Source organism: Cygnus atratus, chromosome 2, assembly GCF_013377495.2.
Source record: "Cygnus atratus isolate AKBS03 ecotype Queensland, Australia chromosome 2, CAtr_DNAZoo_HiC_assembly, whole genome shotgun sequence".
NCBI lineage: Eukaryota > Metazoa > Chordata > Aves > Anseriformes > Anatidae > Cygnus > Cygnus atratus.
Window position 1 is genome coordinate 62,439,360 of NC_066363.1, and position 16,602 is coordinate 62,455,961.

Below are 16,602 nucleotides of genomic sequence, written 5' to 3' on the forward strand. Positions count from 1 at the left end.
AAAGTGAATGAGGCTTAGAAATAAGAAAAATAAAATCCATGGGGAAAGTAGGAAAGTAGTAAAGACATTTGCTGAAGTATGTCACACTTCAACATATGTACCATAGAATATATGAGAACATATGAGCATACTAAGAGAAGTGAAAAAGTAGATAACTCTGTTAATGGTTCTCTTCCTCTTCTGGTTTCTGCATATTTCAGGGGTTCTTGAGATGCTGTACAGGAAATAGGTGCTTGAACCATTCTCAGCAAAATACTGCTCTTGGCAAGAATATTTATTTCCCTGTGGCAGGTTTTTAACCTCCACAAAGTTTAAAAATACTATAACAATAATAAATTAAATATGTAAAATAAATGTATATAATTGGAAAGGGTGACATTCTAAAACGGAGGATTTGGATTTTCTGCTTTAAGAAGTTTGTACTCAATATTGAAACCTGTTAATGATTAAGAGAGTACTGTGGCACACAGTGAATTCTCCCTGGCAAAATTTTCTTATGGGTTACTCTAAGGTGCACTAAACTAGATAAATTAGTATCATCAATACCAGAAAAGGCTTGAATGTTGTTGGATGCTGTTTGTGTTTGTAGGGAGCAAATTTGTGTGGCCAAAGCCCAACTAGAGTTGAAGCTGGCCATGTCTGTGGGAGACAGTAAAAAAGGTTTTTTTAGATATGTGAACAGAAAAAGGAGAACCAAAGAAAACATAGGTCCACTACTAGATGGGGAGGGTCTCCTCACAGACAATGACATAGGCAAAGCAGAGACGTTTAACGCCTTCTTCGCCTCTGTCTTCAACACTGATGATGGGCTTTGCGACCCAGGGTACCCTGAGCTGGAGGACCATGACGGTGGGAATGACAAACTCCCAACCGACCCTGAACGTGTGCGGGATTTGCTGCTCCACCTGGATCCATACAAGTCCATGGGTCCGGATGGGATTCATCCCAGGGTGCTTAGAGAGCTGGCTGACGTCATCGCGGGACCTCTCTCAATTATTTTTCAACGATCTTGGGAATCTGGAGAGGTCCCAGTGGACTGGAAGCTGGCAAATGTTGTGCCAATTTTCAAGAAGGGTAAGAAAGAAGACCCTAGCAATTATAGGCCTGTCAGTCTCACGTCAGTGCCTGGTAAAATTATGGAGAGGATGATCCTTGAAGTTATCGAAGCGCACCTGGGGGACAATGCAGTCATTGGTCCCAGCCAGCATGGGTTCATGAGGGGTAGGTCCTGCGTAACAAATTTGATTTCCTTTTATGATAAGATCACCCATCTAGTCGATCAAGGGAAACCAGCTGATGTGATCTTTTTGGACTTCAGCAAAGCTTTTGACACGGTTTCCCATAGGATCCTACTGGACAAAATGTCCAGCATACAGCTAAACAAAAACGTCATAAAATGGGTGAGCAATTGGCTGACGGGCAGGGCTCAAAGGGTTGTGGTAAATGGGGCCACATCTGGCTGGTGGATGGTCACTAGTGGGGTCCCTCAAGGCTCCATTTTAGGGCCAGTCCTCTTCAATGTTTTCATAAATGATTTGGATGTAGGACTAGAAGGTGTTTTGAGCAAATTTGCTGACGACACCAAACTTGGAGGAGTTGTGGACTCAGATGAGAGTGGAAAGGCCTTGCAGAGAGATCTGGACAGATTGGAGAGCTGGGCGATCACCAACCACATGAAGTTTAACAAAAGCAAGTGCCGGGTCCTGTACCTGGGACGGGGCAACCCTTGCTGTACGTACAGACTGGGCGATGAGACGCTGGAGAGCAGCCCCGCAGAGAGGGATCTGGGGGTTGTGGTTGACAGCAAGTTGAATATGAGCCAGCACTGTGCCCTGGCAGCCAGGAGGGCCAACCGTATCCTGGGATGCATCAAGCACAGCATTGCTAGTCGGTCGAGGGAAGGGATTGTCCCGCTCTACTCTGCGCTGGTGCGGCCTCACCTCGAGTACTGTGTGCAGTTCTGGGCACCACGGTACAAAAAGGACATTAAACTGTTGGAGAGTGTCCAGAGGAGGGCGAAGATGGTGAAGGGCCTAGAGGGGAAGACATATGAGGAGCGGCTGAGGTCACTTGGCCTGTTCAGCCTGGAGAAGAGGAGGCTGAGGGGGGACCTCATCGCAGTCTACAACTTCCTCGCGAGGGGGAGTGGAGAGGCAGGTGACCTATTCTCCGTTATCACCAGTGATAGGACCCGTGGGAATGGTGTTAAGCTGAGGCAGGGAAGTTTAGGCTGGACATCAGGAAGAGGTTCTCCACCGAAAGGGTGGTCGCACACTGGAACAGGCTCCCCAGTGAAGTAGTCACTGCACCAAGCCTGTCTGAATTTAAGAAGCGATTGGCCTGTGCACTTAGTCACATGGTCTAAACTTTTGGGCAGACCTGTGCGGTGCCAGGATTTGGACTTGATGATCCTTATGGGTCCCTTCCAGCTCGGGATATTCTATGATTCTATGATTCTATGAATTCTCTAAATTTTTTTCCATCCTAAATTAAAGATCATAACTTGAATGCTTTTTTATGTGCATCAGATGTTGTAATTGACATGATTAAGATGAATAAATCACAGAATCACAGAATCATCTAGGTTGGAAGAGACCTCCAAGATCACCTAGTCCAAACTATGACCTAACACTAACAAGTCCTCCACTAAACCATGTCAGTAAGCTCTGCATCTAAACGTCTTTCAAAGACCTCTAGGGATGGTGACTCCACCACTTCCCTAGGCAGCCCATTCCAATGCCTAACAACCCTTTCAGTTAACAAGTTTTTCGTAATATCCAACCTAGACCTCGTCTGGCGCAACTTTAGCCCATTCCCTCTCATCCTGTCACTGGGCACATGGGAGAATAGACCAACCCCCACCTCGCTACAGCCTCATTTAAGGTACCCATAGAGAGCGATGAGGTCTCCCCTGAGCCTCCTCTTCTCCAGGCTGAACAACCCCCGCTCCCTCAGCTGCTCCTCGTAAGACTTGTTCTCCAGACCCCACACCAGTTTCATTGCCCTTCTCTGGCCACGCTCGAGCACCTTGATGTCCTTCTTATAGTGAGGGGCTCAAAACTGAAGACAGTACTCGAGGTGCGGCCTCACCACAGCCGAGTACAGGGGGACAATCATTTCCCTAGTCCCGCTGGCCACACTGTTTCTTATGGAAGCCAGGATGCTGTTGGCCTTCTTGGCCACCTGAGCATACTGCTGGCTCCTATTCAGCTGACTATCAACCAATACTCCCAGGTCCTTCTCTGCCAGGCAGCTTTCCAACCTCTCATCTCCCATCCTGTAGCTCTGCTTGGGGTTGTTGCACCCCAGGTGCAGGACCCGGCACTTGGCCTTGTTGAACTTCATGCAGTTGGCCTCAGCCCATCGGTCCAGCCTATCCAGATCCTCCTGCAGAGCAGATCAACACATGATCCTACCCTCAAACAGATCAACACATGCACCTAACCTGGTGTCATCTGCAAACTTCCTGAATGTGCAACCGATCCCCTCATCCTGATCATCGATAAAGATATTAAAGAGAACTGGCCCTAGTTCTGAGCCCTGGTGGACTCCACTAGTGACAGGCCTCCAACTGGATTTAACTCCATTCACCCAGACTCTTTGGGCCTGGCTACCCAGCCAGCTTTTAACCCAATGAAGCGTACACCAGTCCAAGCCACGAGCAGCCAGTTTCTTGAGGAGAATACTGTGGGAAATGGTGTCAAAAGCCTTACTGAAGTCAAGGCAGACCACATCCACAGCCTTTCCCTCATCCACTAAGCATGTCACTTTGTCATAGAAGGAGATCAGGTTCGTCAAGCAGGACCTGCCTTTCATAAACCCATGCTGACTGGGCCTGATCGTCTGGTTGCCCTGCAAGTGCCGTGTGAGGACACTCAAGATAATCTGCTCCATGAGCTTCCCTGCCACTGAAGTCAAACTAACAGGCTTATAGTTTCCCAGGTCCACCCTCTGGCCCCTCTTGTAGATGGATATCACATTTGCTAGCCGCCAGTCGACTGGGACCTCCCCTGATAGCCAGGACTGTTGATAAATGATGGAAAGCGGCTTGGTCAGCTCTTCCACCAGTTCTCTCAGTACCCTCGGGTGGATCCCATCCGGCCCCATCGACTCGCGTACATCTAAGTGCTGTAGCAGGTCGCCAGCCATTTCCTTGTGGATTGTGAGGGCCACATTCTGCTCCCCATCCCCTTCCACCAGCTCAGGGTACCCAGAGAACAAGTGGTCTTGCTGCTAAAGACAGAGGCAAAGAAGGCATTAAGCACCTCAGCCTTCTCCTCATCTCTCGTCACTAAGTTTCCCCCCACATCCAGTAAAGGATGGAGATTCTCCTTAGTCCTTTTTGTTTATGCATTTATAAAAACATTTTTTGTTTTGTTTAACAGCAGTAGCCAGATTGAGCTCTAGATGAGCTTTGGCCTTTCTAATTTTGTCCCTGCACATCCTTACAACATCCTTATAGTCCTCCTGAGTGGCCCGCCCTCTTTTCCAAAGGTCATAAACCCTCTTTTTCTTCCTACCCTCTAGCCACAGTTCTCTGTTCAGCCAGGCCGGTCTTCTTCCGCGTTGGCTTGTCTTTGGGCATGGGGGGACAGACCGCTCCTGAGCCTTTCCTTCCTGAAATTTCCTTCCTGAAGAGTGCCCAGCCTTCCTGGACTCCTCTGCCCTTCAGAACCTCCTCCCAAGGGACTCTGCCAACCAGTGTCCTGAACAGCTCAAAGTCTGCCCTCCGGAAGTCCGAGATAGCAGTTTTACTGATCCTCCTTCTGACTTCGCCAATAGAGAACTCTACCATTTCATGGTCACTCTGCCCAAGACAGCTCCTGACCACCACATCTCCCACCAGTCCTTCTCTGTTTGTGAGCAGAAGGTCTAGCGGGACACCTCCCCTGGTAGGCTCACTAACCAGCTATATCAGGAAACTGTTTTCCATGATCTCCAGGAACCTCCTAGACTGCTTCCTCTGAGCTGTGTTGTATTTCCAGCAAATATCTTGGAAGTTGAAGTCCCCCATGAGAACAAATGCTGGAGATTGTGCAACTTCTGCCAGCTGCTTGTAGAACACCTCATCCATCTCCTCATCCTGGTTTGGTGGTCTATAACAGACCCCCACCAGGATGCTTGCCTTGTTGGCCTTCCCGTTGATCCTAACCCATAGGAACTCAACCTTATCATTCCCAGCTTCAAGTTCCACAACATCAAAACACTCTCTAATATGGAGAGCCACACCACCACCCCTTCTGTGCTGCCTGTCCCTTCTGAAGAGCCTATAGCCAGTCATTGCAGCACTCTAGTCATGGGAGTGGTCCCACCACGTTTCCGTGATGGCAACCAAGTCATAGCTTGCCTGCTGCATGATGGCTTCCAGCTCCTCCTCTTTGTTGCCCATGCTGCGTGCATTAGTGTAGATGCACTTCAGTTGGGTCATTGCTTTCTCCCCCGGCCCTGGCATTGTTCCCCCCGGCTCACCTCTAACGAGCCTTATTTCATCCCTGTCCCCCTTCTTACCTAGTTTAAAGCCCTCTCAATGAGCCCTGCCATCTCCTGGGCTAGGATCCATTTTTCCCTTAGAGATAGGTGGAACCCATCTGCAGCTAACAGGCGAAGTGCCGAGTAAAGTGCCCTGTGGTCAAAAACCCCAGAATTTCTGTGTTGGCACTAACCTCTGAGCCACGTGTTTATCAGGTGGGCTTTCCGGGTCCTCTCTGTACCCCTCCCTGCCACTGTAGGGATGGAGGAAACCACCACCTGTACTTCTGCTCCATCTACTAAGCGCCCCTGTCCCCTGAAGTCCTGCTTGATAGCCTTCAGGCTTCTCTCAGCAATTTCATCGCTGCCAGCCTGGACTAATAATAGAGGATAATAGTCAGAGGGGTGAACCAGGTTGGGAAGGTTTCTGACAATGTCCCTGACCCAGGCCCGAGGGAGGCAGCAGACTTCCCTACGGGTAGGGTCAGGCCAACATATAGGGCCCTCTGTTCCCCTGAGAAGGGAGTCGCCTACAACGATTACCCTTCTTTCTTTCTTGGTGGAGGCAGTCTTGAGGCGTGGAGTCGACTTCCTTGCCCTAGGCATCCTCCTGGGTGGACTTTCGACCACATCCTCACCCACCAGTCTCTCAAGCTCCAAGGCCTCAAACCTGTTGTGTAAGGGCACCTGAGAAGGTGAGGCCAGTAGGGAGGTGGGTTGTCTGTGATGCCAAGCAGGGACTTGTTTCCATTCCTCCTCATCTCCTAGGTCCCCTCCCTCTGCTCGACAGGGCAGGGGGTCCATCCCTGTTTGGGGTGTCTTACCCCGGTGCCTTTGTTTCAGGCCTGGCAGGAAGTTGCTCCACCAGTCTGTCTCCTGCTCACACTCCCTGATAGCCCTTAACCTCTCTACCTCCTCCTTGAGCTCTGCCACCAGGCTGACCAGGTCATCCACCTGCTCACACCTCACACACACGGTGCCTCTGCCTCCCTCAGATGGCAGCAACAGGCTCAGGCACTCCCTGCATCCAGAGACCTGAACTGCTACATTTTTGAGCAGGCACTCAGTCTGGATCACCACAGACTTTCTAGAAAGAGCTTTCTGCCTAGTGCAGACCATGGCAGTTTAGCTGTAGGTAGACAGCCGGTAGATGAGCTGTTCTCCTGAGTGGGGAGGGATGCTCTGCACTGTCCGAGCCCATACTGCCAGCGCAAACTGCAGCCCCATGCCCTGTTCCCCCGTCCTGGTCGCTGCACTCCCTAGGGGCTGCCTCTGTACGGCAGGGGAGCAGGCACTGCTGGCTCCTCCTGGCCTGATCAGCCTCAGTCATGAGGGCTGACGGGTGCTGGCGGCTCTCTAGGCTGCCTCGAGTGGCCTTGATGCCGGAAAAAAAAGCTCTGCCCGCCTCGATCCCCTGCTCCACTGCAGAAAGCGTATGCCCCGGGACTGATCACCTGAGTAATTTAGAAGTGAAATTGTAACAACAGTGTGTGTGTTTTGTTACTTTTGTAAGGTAAGTGCATGGTATGTCTGTCTTCAAATAATACTATTATTATGAGGTAACCTGTTACAAAATTTGTGTTGCATTTCATATTAGAATTTTTATTTCTATATATGGCAAAGAGAACCTGAAGAGTTTTTTCACATTATCTTCATTACTACAGTGCTGAAACTGTATCATGAAACTGTATCAAGTGTATCACAACTCTAGATGAAATAAGATCTATAACTAGACAAAAACACCAAAGGATTTAGGAAGTTCTGGCTCCCACACTTTGTTACTGTTTTGGGCTTCCATACTACCATTTAAAATTACTCTAGCAGACTTAACAAAACATTCTAAAAGTATTTCCCACTAAGAATATTGGGAATCTCAATAAGAATACTGGGAATCCCAATATTTTCACTGCAGTGGTAAATTTTGCTGGAGCTTTTTGGTTTGGTTTTCTTAGGTATACAGTTGTTTTGGACTCATCAACTAGAGATCTCCATAGCCAGATATTATTTGATTTAATTTTGATTCAGATTTTCTCTGAAATAATGAAAAACTTTGTTTATGATGAGGCAGATTTAGAACAGGTTGTCTAGGAAAAGTTGCTTTGAAATGAGAAGAACATCTTGTTTTAAAAATAAAAATATTTCAAAATCTTTTGGGCTAGTTTTGTTACTAATATTTTCCTGTTGACAACAGTCTCTAAGATGTTTGTATTATATTGTCATCAGTAAAATATTTTAATTAATTTTTCCATCCGACTGTGAAGATATGTTTGAATGAATCATTCTGAAAGGTCATGGATTTACTGTCAAGTATTTTTTTAAGGAATTTTCCTTGGAACCCATAGATATTCTAATCTGGGGGCCTGTTTTGAGATTTCTGCTGGCTTTACACTGATTTTTTTATTTTTATTTTTATAATTTGTTTTAAGGTGGTGCAGAATAGCTACTTGGAGGTATTATTAGACAGCCAAAAGAATTAATGAATTGACAACTACAAAGATGAATCTGAGACTTCTAGTAACAACCCCTCTCTAACCCAAGACAAGTCTTTGAAATAATTTTTCTTTGCAAGAGATCTGTGAAGCAGCAAGCCAACAAAGAATGTTAGCGAAAGGGTTTTAGATGACTATGAATGGTTGAGCGTTGTTTTTATACTAAACTTCTCAGCTTAAATGACTGACAACATTTGCATAGCTGTCAGTTTCATGACTTTTCTGCCTTTGTATGATCCATGACAGTAAATTACTTTATTCACTCTAAAAATGTATTTTAAATTTATTGGAGTGAGTGTTGGGGTTAGTGTTTGAATTTCATGTTTTCTGGGGGAAAGAATGACTGATTGCTGCTATGACCTTAATGCTATTCTCAATAAGGTGAGTATTGGTCCCTCTAATGATGTCTGTTCCTGAAGAAAACAATGTTTGCTTTATCAAAAAATCCCCCTCACAAGAACAAAGAAAAAAAAAAAAACAAAACACAAAAACCATACAAACTGACTGCTCAGAAGAGCAACCATTCCATATTTCATAGCCCCTAGCATTTTCATCTTTCACATAGAACATACTGTGCAATTTCTGACATGTCAACCATTTTAAATAATGCTTATATTTTTGCAAATTAGAAATATTCTGATGAATGTATTTTTATTAGTGTTAAAACTTCCTCTTTTCTCTTGCACCATTCTGATAAATTACATACATTATGTTATTGTATGGTGAATCGAAAGATAAAATTTAATATACCTCTGGATAATAACTCAGTATTTTAGCAAATAGAACTTACCCAATTCTTTAGGAGCATTATTCATTAAAACCAGATAACCAGATCTATTCTTCTGTAGTTGAGTCTCATTTGAAAGAGAGGTACTGTTCAGCAATTTTTGGATTTCACATTTTTGCCGTGAAGGCTGTTAACTGGAGTTGTGATTCCCCTTAACATGCTGTTGGGATTCAGTTATATGAGTGGCTACCACTATTAAGCAATGTTTGTGTAATGTCAGCTTTAAGTGTATTATTATCAAATTGATCACAAGTGAGTGTCCTGATTAAAAAACAAACAAAAAATTATTTTTTTCCAAAGGAAAAGGATGAGACGTTATTAAAATTAGAAAACGTACCCATGCAGGGTATGCAATAACAATTTCTAATTACTGCAATTTATTTTGCAGATCAGGTTCATTAATTTGTTCCATCCTTGTAATATTCTTCAGACTCATAGTTTGGATAGGCGTTTTTAAGGTGTGAATGTGCACCTTTGTCTTTTTGTCAGAAAGAAGGTGTCATATAAAAATAGCTTTTGATACCTGTCTATGAAGAACAGGTGCAGTTTTCATATAAAAATAACAAAACATAATGTGTGTGTTCTTAAGGTAGTTTTGGTAGTATTCCTGATGAAAAACATATTTCAACACATTTGATACTTTGTGTTCAAAGTATCAGGAGCAATCATGGAGCTTTCTTCTATGTTAAAATTGAATTCTTTGTCTAGAGGGTTAAAAAAATGTTGCCAATCTTTATCGCATGTTAATTGGTGTGAACACAGGTATGCAGTGGATTTGGCTAATAATGTTTGCCTTCCCATTTACTTGAAAATGTTCACTAGAAAAGGTAATTGAAAGTATTCAAATTTAAAGGTATTTGAGGTGGAAAGTTAACAAAAGATTACATGGCTTTGGTTTTAGGCTATTCTTTAACTGCATTATAAATACCACGTTATACCTCTTTCAGGACAGCAGTGTAAAGTATCTTGTATTCAGAAGACAGATAGGAAAGATGATTCTTTGTGTTCTTTCATTTTAGGAATACCAAAAGTTGCCCAGTGTAAATTCAAGCTGCCTTTGCGATTAATCTGCTTTCCAGCTCAACCTTCAAAATCAGCAAATCACAAGATAACTATTGATACCAATAAACCTCCCATCAGTTTTCTCACCATTTTTCCAGGTAAGTTTTAAAAAAATTCCGTAATAGGAGATTTGTTAGGAACTCAGACAGGAGGAATAAGTAAATAATTAACAAAGCATTATTAACAGTATTAACATTATTAACAATAATTATTAACATAATTAATATGAGGATGTTCAAAAAGTATGGCTTGAAAGAAATGATGGAAAACATTTCAAGTTAGATAATCCATCTGGGCTAATATATCTGTCTCTGGTAAAACTGTAGATTTTTTTTTTACACAGTGGGTATTACAATATCAGTGTTGTAATGGGGAGAGACGTGGGCATTCATTTTGTGGGGTGGGGAGGGTGGTGTTCAGTGGGTGTGAAATGTGAGTACAGGAAGCAGGGTAGAGTAAAAGTGGTAAATGTTGTATGAAACGGGTATGATTGCTTTGGAGGAAGATTTGTGAGGTCCTTGATGTATCAGTCTTGAGCTGATCCTATTAAATAATTTCACTAGTATTTTAGACCAAAAAGACAGGTGCTTTAGCAATATTTTCTGATAAGCAAAACTGAATTATGTTTCATATTCGGAAGAGTATTAAAGTAGCAGAAAGAAGGAATTAGGTGCCATATAGTACTAGAAAAACATGGATGAAATTCAGTATTGTAAAGTATAACGTTATGAAAAAAAATCTGCTGTAATTATGTGCTCATAATTTGGAAGTGATAGAGAAGGTGGAAGTTACCACATGAATACTCTGTGGTACAGTGTGGCACAATCATAAAAAAATAGATAAGAACCTAGGCTGTATTAGACAAAATGATTCCAGGCCAGAAACTAGTAAGGTACTGTGTACTGGCATACAGTACTGACTGCTGGTTGCTGATACTAAAGGTGAATTAAAACTCAATTTTAGAATTGTAGTGTAGAAAAAGGCTATGAAAATTACTTTAGGGATTTGAAGAACAGAATTAAAAGAAAAATACTCATTTAGCTTAGTATAACACAGGCAAAAAAAGGGGGGTGTGATGAATAAACAGGGCTCATAAAGGGCTTGTGAGTAAGTTTGATCTGGCAGTGATTAAAATTCTGAACTCCAGAGGACTAAGGTTCTGCAACAGTTTTCTGATCAGAGTGGTATGGGCTGACAACTTGAGAGCAGCATTTTTAAGGTGGAGCTACTACATCTGTTTTTGGAAAGATATAGTACATTTGTCTGAGACAGCACTGGAGGAGGCATGTGGGTGGTGTTTTGTTTGTTTTTTAGTAGCATGGATTTCATAACTTTGACGATAAATATACCTCAAATTTGTGTGCTGTATAACACTGTTACCTGAAACATAAATCAAAATAGATTTCCAAAATAGAGAATAAATAAATTTTATTTTAAACCTAGGGATGTGTTGAAATCATAACAAAGAGTATATGTAATGTGCTTCAGAAGAAGGTATTAAAATGTTTTGATTTCTGTTCATCCTGTTTTCAGTGATGGAAAAGAAATAAAGCATGCTGTTTATGATGTTGTGGCGGTTTTACTCGGGTGGGCGGCTGAGCTCCACCACAACCGCTCTCTCACTCCCCCTCCTCAAAGAGGAACGGGGAGAAAATACGATGAAAAGGGCTCAAGGGTTGAGATAAGGACGAGGAGATCGTACAGTAATTATCGTGAAGGGCAAAACAGACTCAGCGTAGGGAGATAGTAAGATTTATTACCTATTACTAACAAGCTAGAGAAGTGAGAAACAAAGGAAAGAAACCAAAAGCACCTTCCCCCCCATCCACCCTCTTCCACCTCCTCCCCCTGAGCGGCGCAGGGGATCGGGGGAATGGGGGTTATGGTCAGTCTACAGCGCTTCTTCGCCGCCGCTCCTTCTCGGTCACTCTTGTCCCCTGTGCTGTGGGGTCCCTCCCACAGGATGCAGTCCTTGCTGAACTGATCCAGCATGGGCTGCCCACAGGCAGCAGCTCTTCAAGAACTGCTCCAGATATGGGTCCGTACCATGGGGTCCATCCCTCAGGAGCAAACTGCTCCAACCTGGATCCCTCACGGGCAGCAGCTCCTGCCAGGTCACCTGCTCCTGCATGGTCTCCTCTCCACAGGCTACAGGTCCGGACCAGAACCTGCTCCAGCAGGGGTCCTCCACAGGCCGCAGTCTCCGTCAGTGCAGGTCTACCTGCTCCACCGTGGTCTCTTCTACGGGCTGCAGCGTCGAACCCTGCTCCACTGTGGTACTTATTGGGCTGCAGGGGGACAGCCTGCATGATTCACCATGGTCCTCACCACAGGCCGCAGGGGACTTCTACTCCGGCACCTGGAGCACCTCTCCCCCTCCTTCTTCACTGACCTTGGCGCCTGCAAGGCTGTTCCTCACTCCTCTCACTCTCCCAGTTGCTGTATGGCGCTGCGTTTTATTTTTTCCCTGTCTTAAATATGCTCTCACAGAGGCGCAAAACAACATCACTTATTGGCTCAGCTCTGGTCAGCAGTGGGGCCCTTACCCACATGGGGCAGCTTCTAGATCCTTCTCACAGAAGCCACCCCTATGGCCCCCTGCTACCAAAACCTTGCCACATAAACCCACTACAGATATCATCTGTGAAGAAACTTTGGATTTTTGGTGTACTCCTTAATAACAATTGTATCTGGTCTACTTCCTGCTTTACCTTATTTTTAGGGGAAGTTTGGGAGGAGACGTGTATCGGAGTAGTTTTTAAAATACAGTCATCTAAAATTAAGCCTTTTAAGTTGGTACGGTCTAAACATGAAAGAAAGCTTGGCATGCATTTATTTTCTAAGCAGATAATTCCACTAAGTTAGATGTTTGTTGTGGTGTGTGCTGAAAGCTAAAACCAGAGGGTGCTCAAACATGATCATAATAATTTTTGCATAGATGTCTGAATTAATGGAGACATGCAGTGTTGTGCCCAGTATAGGTGACAGTCTTTTGGGGCTATACAGCATTCACAGTTCTTTTTAGATGATATAGACTGAACCTCTGAGAAAGCTACCTTTTGTCTACCAAGCTTAGGCAATTTCATATAACAACTGAATGTGGCTCGGCTTCCACCTCTGAACAGAGGGACTGAATACCAAGCTACTCCTAATATTCTCTACTCCTCAAAAAAGAGGGAGCAATCTCATTGAGATTGCATAAATATAAGAAAAGCAAAGTTGATGTAGTCCTGGATACAGCTCGAAATTTGCTGTATGTGAAAACTGAATTTTAGAAAACTATTTACTTTTCTTTTTCAGACTTTGCTGATCCATCTGAGGATGACCAGGCAAATGTTCTGGGTTTTCAGTTCCTAACGGGTTCAAAAATCACTCTTCTTGCTTCAAAAACATCACGTAAGTGGTATTAAAATGTAAAAGATAATAGGCCTGAAAATGTAATAGATAGTAGGATCATTAGTTAGTATGTGTAGAAAATGAGAATGTGGGTCATACAAATAAGGCTAATTGTAGGGTGAGAGTTTATACAGGAGTTTCAAAGCATTAACTGATCATGTCTTAACTGCCCCTGTCAAGTATCTAATAATACTTCTAGGGAAGTTGCAAAATTTTAAAATGGAGCAAAAAACATACTCAAACTATGCTACACTACAGTGACGATTGTCTAGAGAAATTGCTTTTCCTTAGAGTTTTTATTTTGGCAATGTTTTTAATTAGGAGTTAATACTGTCACTGTAATCACATGAAAAAAACAAACAAAACAAAACCAAATAAACCCCACCTCTTTTTCTGAAAAGTATTTCAACTGACCTGTGTTTGGAAGTAATCTATTGGAATTTGTGAAAAGGACTAAAAAGCAAGTTTGTAACTCTCCACAATCTTTCAGTAATGTTTGACTCTGATTAGTATCTGACCCTATGTAGGTGCTTCTTTGCATCTAAGTAAATTCCTGTATCTTTAGATTCCTGTATTTCTCTGAATATAGGACTATGAATTCAATCATGTTGAATACTATACTTCTAACGTGTTCATGGAATGTATGAACATATACGTAGATGTGCTGTTACCTGGTCCAGCATCTCTTGGCCAGGGCAGCTTGTGAATTAAGCAGTCATGTTCCAAACACCCATGTGTTTGTGCTCTTTGAAACATAAAATAAATCAACTCTCTTAATTTTGGAGAGTTTGAGAGTTTATGGTCTTGCTGGGCTATTCAACTAATTAAACTCCCTTGGCACATGCACTGGAACCAAATTTATTCAATTGTGTTTAGCCAGCAAAGCACAAAGTCTTCATTTAATACAGCTGACTAAGAAACTGAAAAGCTAAAATACCTGTTGCTCATTGCAGAGAGTTCAAAGGGAACACTTTATGAATGTTCTATGAAAACTATTTTGAGTAAGTGAGAAATCAGAATGTAGTTTAATGGGAAATTCTTTCAAAACAAAAATAATCTGCCTCACTGTGTTTTCAAAATTCAGTATTCATGATGGGTAATATAAATACCAATGGCGTCAGCTGTAAGCTATGAGATAATATTTAATACTTTTTCTAATGTAATCAAATGTGTTAAAAACAGAAACCATCTGGAGGGTAATTATTGAAGAACATCCATTGTACCAAGAATCACTTTACATTTCTAAGGTTCAAATCCATTTGTATTAGTTTGTATGCACTATTTGCATGCTGTTTTATTGTGAGTTTGTTTTTAATATTTGTTTAAATAGACAGTAGATTTTAAACAGTTTGAACTAGCTAGACATGCAATTATAGTTTCAAGAAACTAAAGAATTTAAAGGATTTATAAATAACTTTTTATGGATTACAATTTAAATCTTTTATTTGAATAGTTGCTAAATCTGATGATGCTGTGTAAGGGACAAATTTATGTCTATGAATTAGACACAATGAATATATTTTAACTTTTAGTAAAGCTATAACTTTTAGTTCCCTCACCCAAACCATCAAGTTCGTCCTATCAGGTTTGTTTATTCACTAGCTAGGAATGATGCTTGCAGTCTTACTGTAAACTTTCCCACACTGCTTTACTTGTGAAGTTCACTTAACAAAGGAGACTCCAATAACTATTTTTTTTTCTTAGTGTGACTACTCATTTCTCTTGTCTGGGAATCCGTACTTTAGGAAACAAAGGAGTTGTTTGATGCCTTCTTCCTTGTAGTGGCTGTTTCCAGCATCTAACACATCCGTTGGATTGGGGTGGCTGTAGAATTTCTTGGGGTTGGGTGTGTGTGGGGATCACTAAGTAAACACACATTTTTAGAAAATTATTTGTAGAAGTTGTGATACACAAGGATAATTAAGAGGATTTTTTATGAAGAGAGATTGTCCATAATACAAAAGCATTGTTTGGTAGAATTTCATGGTGTTAGAATTATTTTGCTTGAGTGGACAGATCCTATATGGAGATAATTAACGCAGATAAAGTTATGTATTGTTTGGGAGGTCCTGTTATTTTGCTACCATTTTTTTTTAACACTGAGCTTTTACTTTGTAAAAGTACTTACACAGCATGATCGCTGTAGAAAGGTTCTTCATAAAGAAAATTGTATGTGTAGACAAATAGTGATGGAAAAAAATAATCATTGTGACTGATCAATCCTTGTTCCTTGTTTCCCATGAAAAGTTGGCCTTGGACAATGGACTCATCTTTCCCAAATTCCTTTTTGAATGGACTTTAAGTTCTTAATGGGAAGGGCTGTATGTACGAGTGAAAATCTCCAGGTTCAGCTGGGTTTCACTGCTGAAGCTGCAGACAAAAATGACATCTGTTTTCACATTTGTTTTTAATTACATTAGTGAATCCATTTTAAACAGTATAGTAATTGAAGATGTTACTTCAGCCTGTCAAGATGACTGCTGCAAAGAAGCCCAGCCTAAAGTTCATTTTCACAGTTAATATACATTAAAACAAAGCTTGCCTCACGTAGATTAAAGTTGTAACTTTTTTTGAACTTTTTTTTTTTTTTAAATGTCTTTAATCAAAGTTTAAGGAAGGCTTGTCTACTGGTTGTGGTTGTTTTTTCTTGTGATAAGGGCTTCGTAGCTAAGAAGTGAACTGAATCTCCCAGACTTCCTTAAGATAAGCTACTGTCAGTGCAACGAATCATACTTATTGCAGATTGTTTAAGCCTTGTAACCTACTAGAGCTCCTCTGAGTCTCCTGATTTTCTGTTTTAGAATGTTTCTGAAAATAATTGTATTTTTTCTGGAAGAGAGCTTATTTTAACAAAAAACTAATGTAAATTGATTAGCTATTATAAAAGCAAAAGAACAGAATCCCAGATATTTATTTTTTCCACTGTATTTCTGTGTAAAGCATGTATTTAGTATAACTAGGGATTCTCACTTTCCTACAGTTTGTAAATCTAATTTATCTTTGTTTTTGAGAGCTGAAAGATTGTATAAAGCAAATGAGTGCAATGCTCTCTACTCAAGCCATGGTAAAATTAGATTGTGTTTGTATTGACCAACAAACAATGTATGGAAACTAAATATGCATTTTGGAGGAAATTAGTTTTATCCATTTTAAACCATTAATGTATTAGACATGTCAATTATAAATGGAATGACTGTTGATTTGGCCTGAAAACATCTGAGCTAATTTCCCTTAAGGAAAAATCACTTAAAGCAAAGTATGATGATACATACAACTAAGTCCAGCCATTACATTGTGAGTATTTAAAAAATGGGTATTAGGTTGAATGTTATCTTTAGCAGATGGTGTTCTTTTCTTCAACAGACATGTTTTTAAATAAAACTTGCTTCTTTCCTCTTA

The 16,602-nt window shown here is 41.9% G+C and overlaps 1 protein-coding gene across 6 annotated transcripts in view; it reads left to right on the forward strand.

Moving 5' to 3' along the window:
* BBS9 (Bardet-Biedl syndrome 9) overlaps positions 1-16,602 on the forward strand; it is a 322,969-nt gene that overhangs the window by 77,794 nt on the left and 228,573 nt on the right. For all 6 annotated transcript variants that reach the window (XM_050709143.1, XM_050709144.1, XM_035552560.2 and 3 more), the window contains 2 exons: positions 9,765-9,905; positions 13,108-13,203. In XM_050709143.1, the coding sequence (XP_050565100.1) occupies positions 9,765-9,905; positions 13,108-13,203 (237 nt within the window). The remainder of the gene's footprint in view (positions 1-9,764; positions 9,906-13,107; positions 13,204-16,602) is intronic.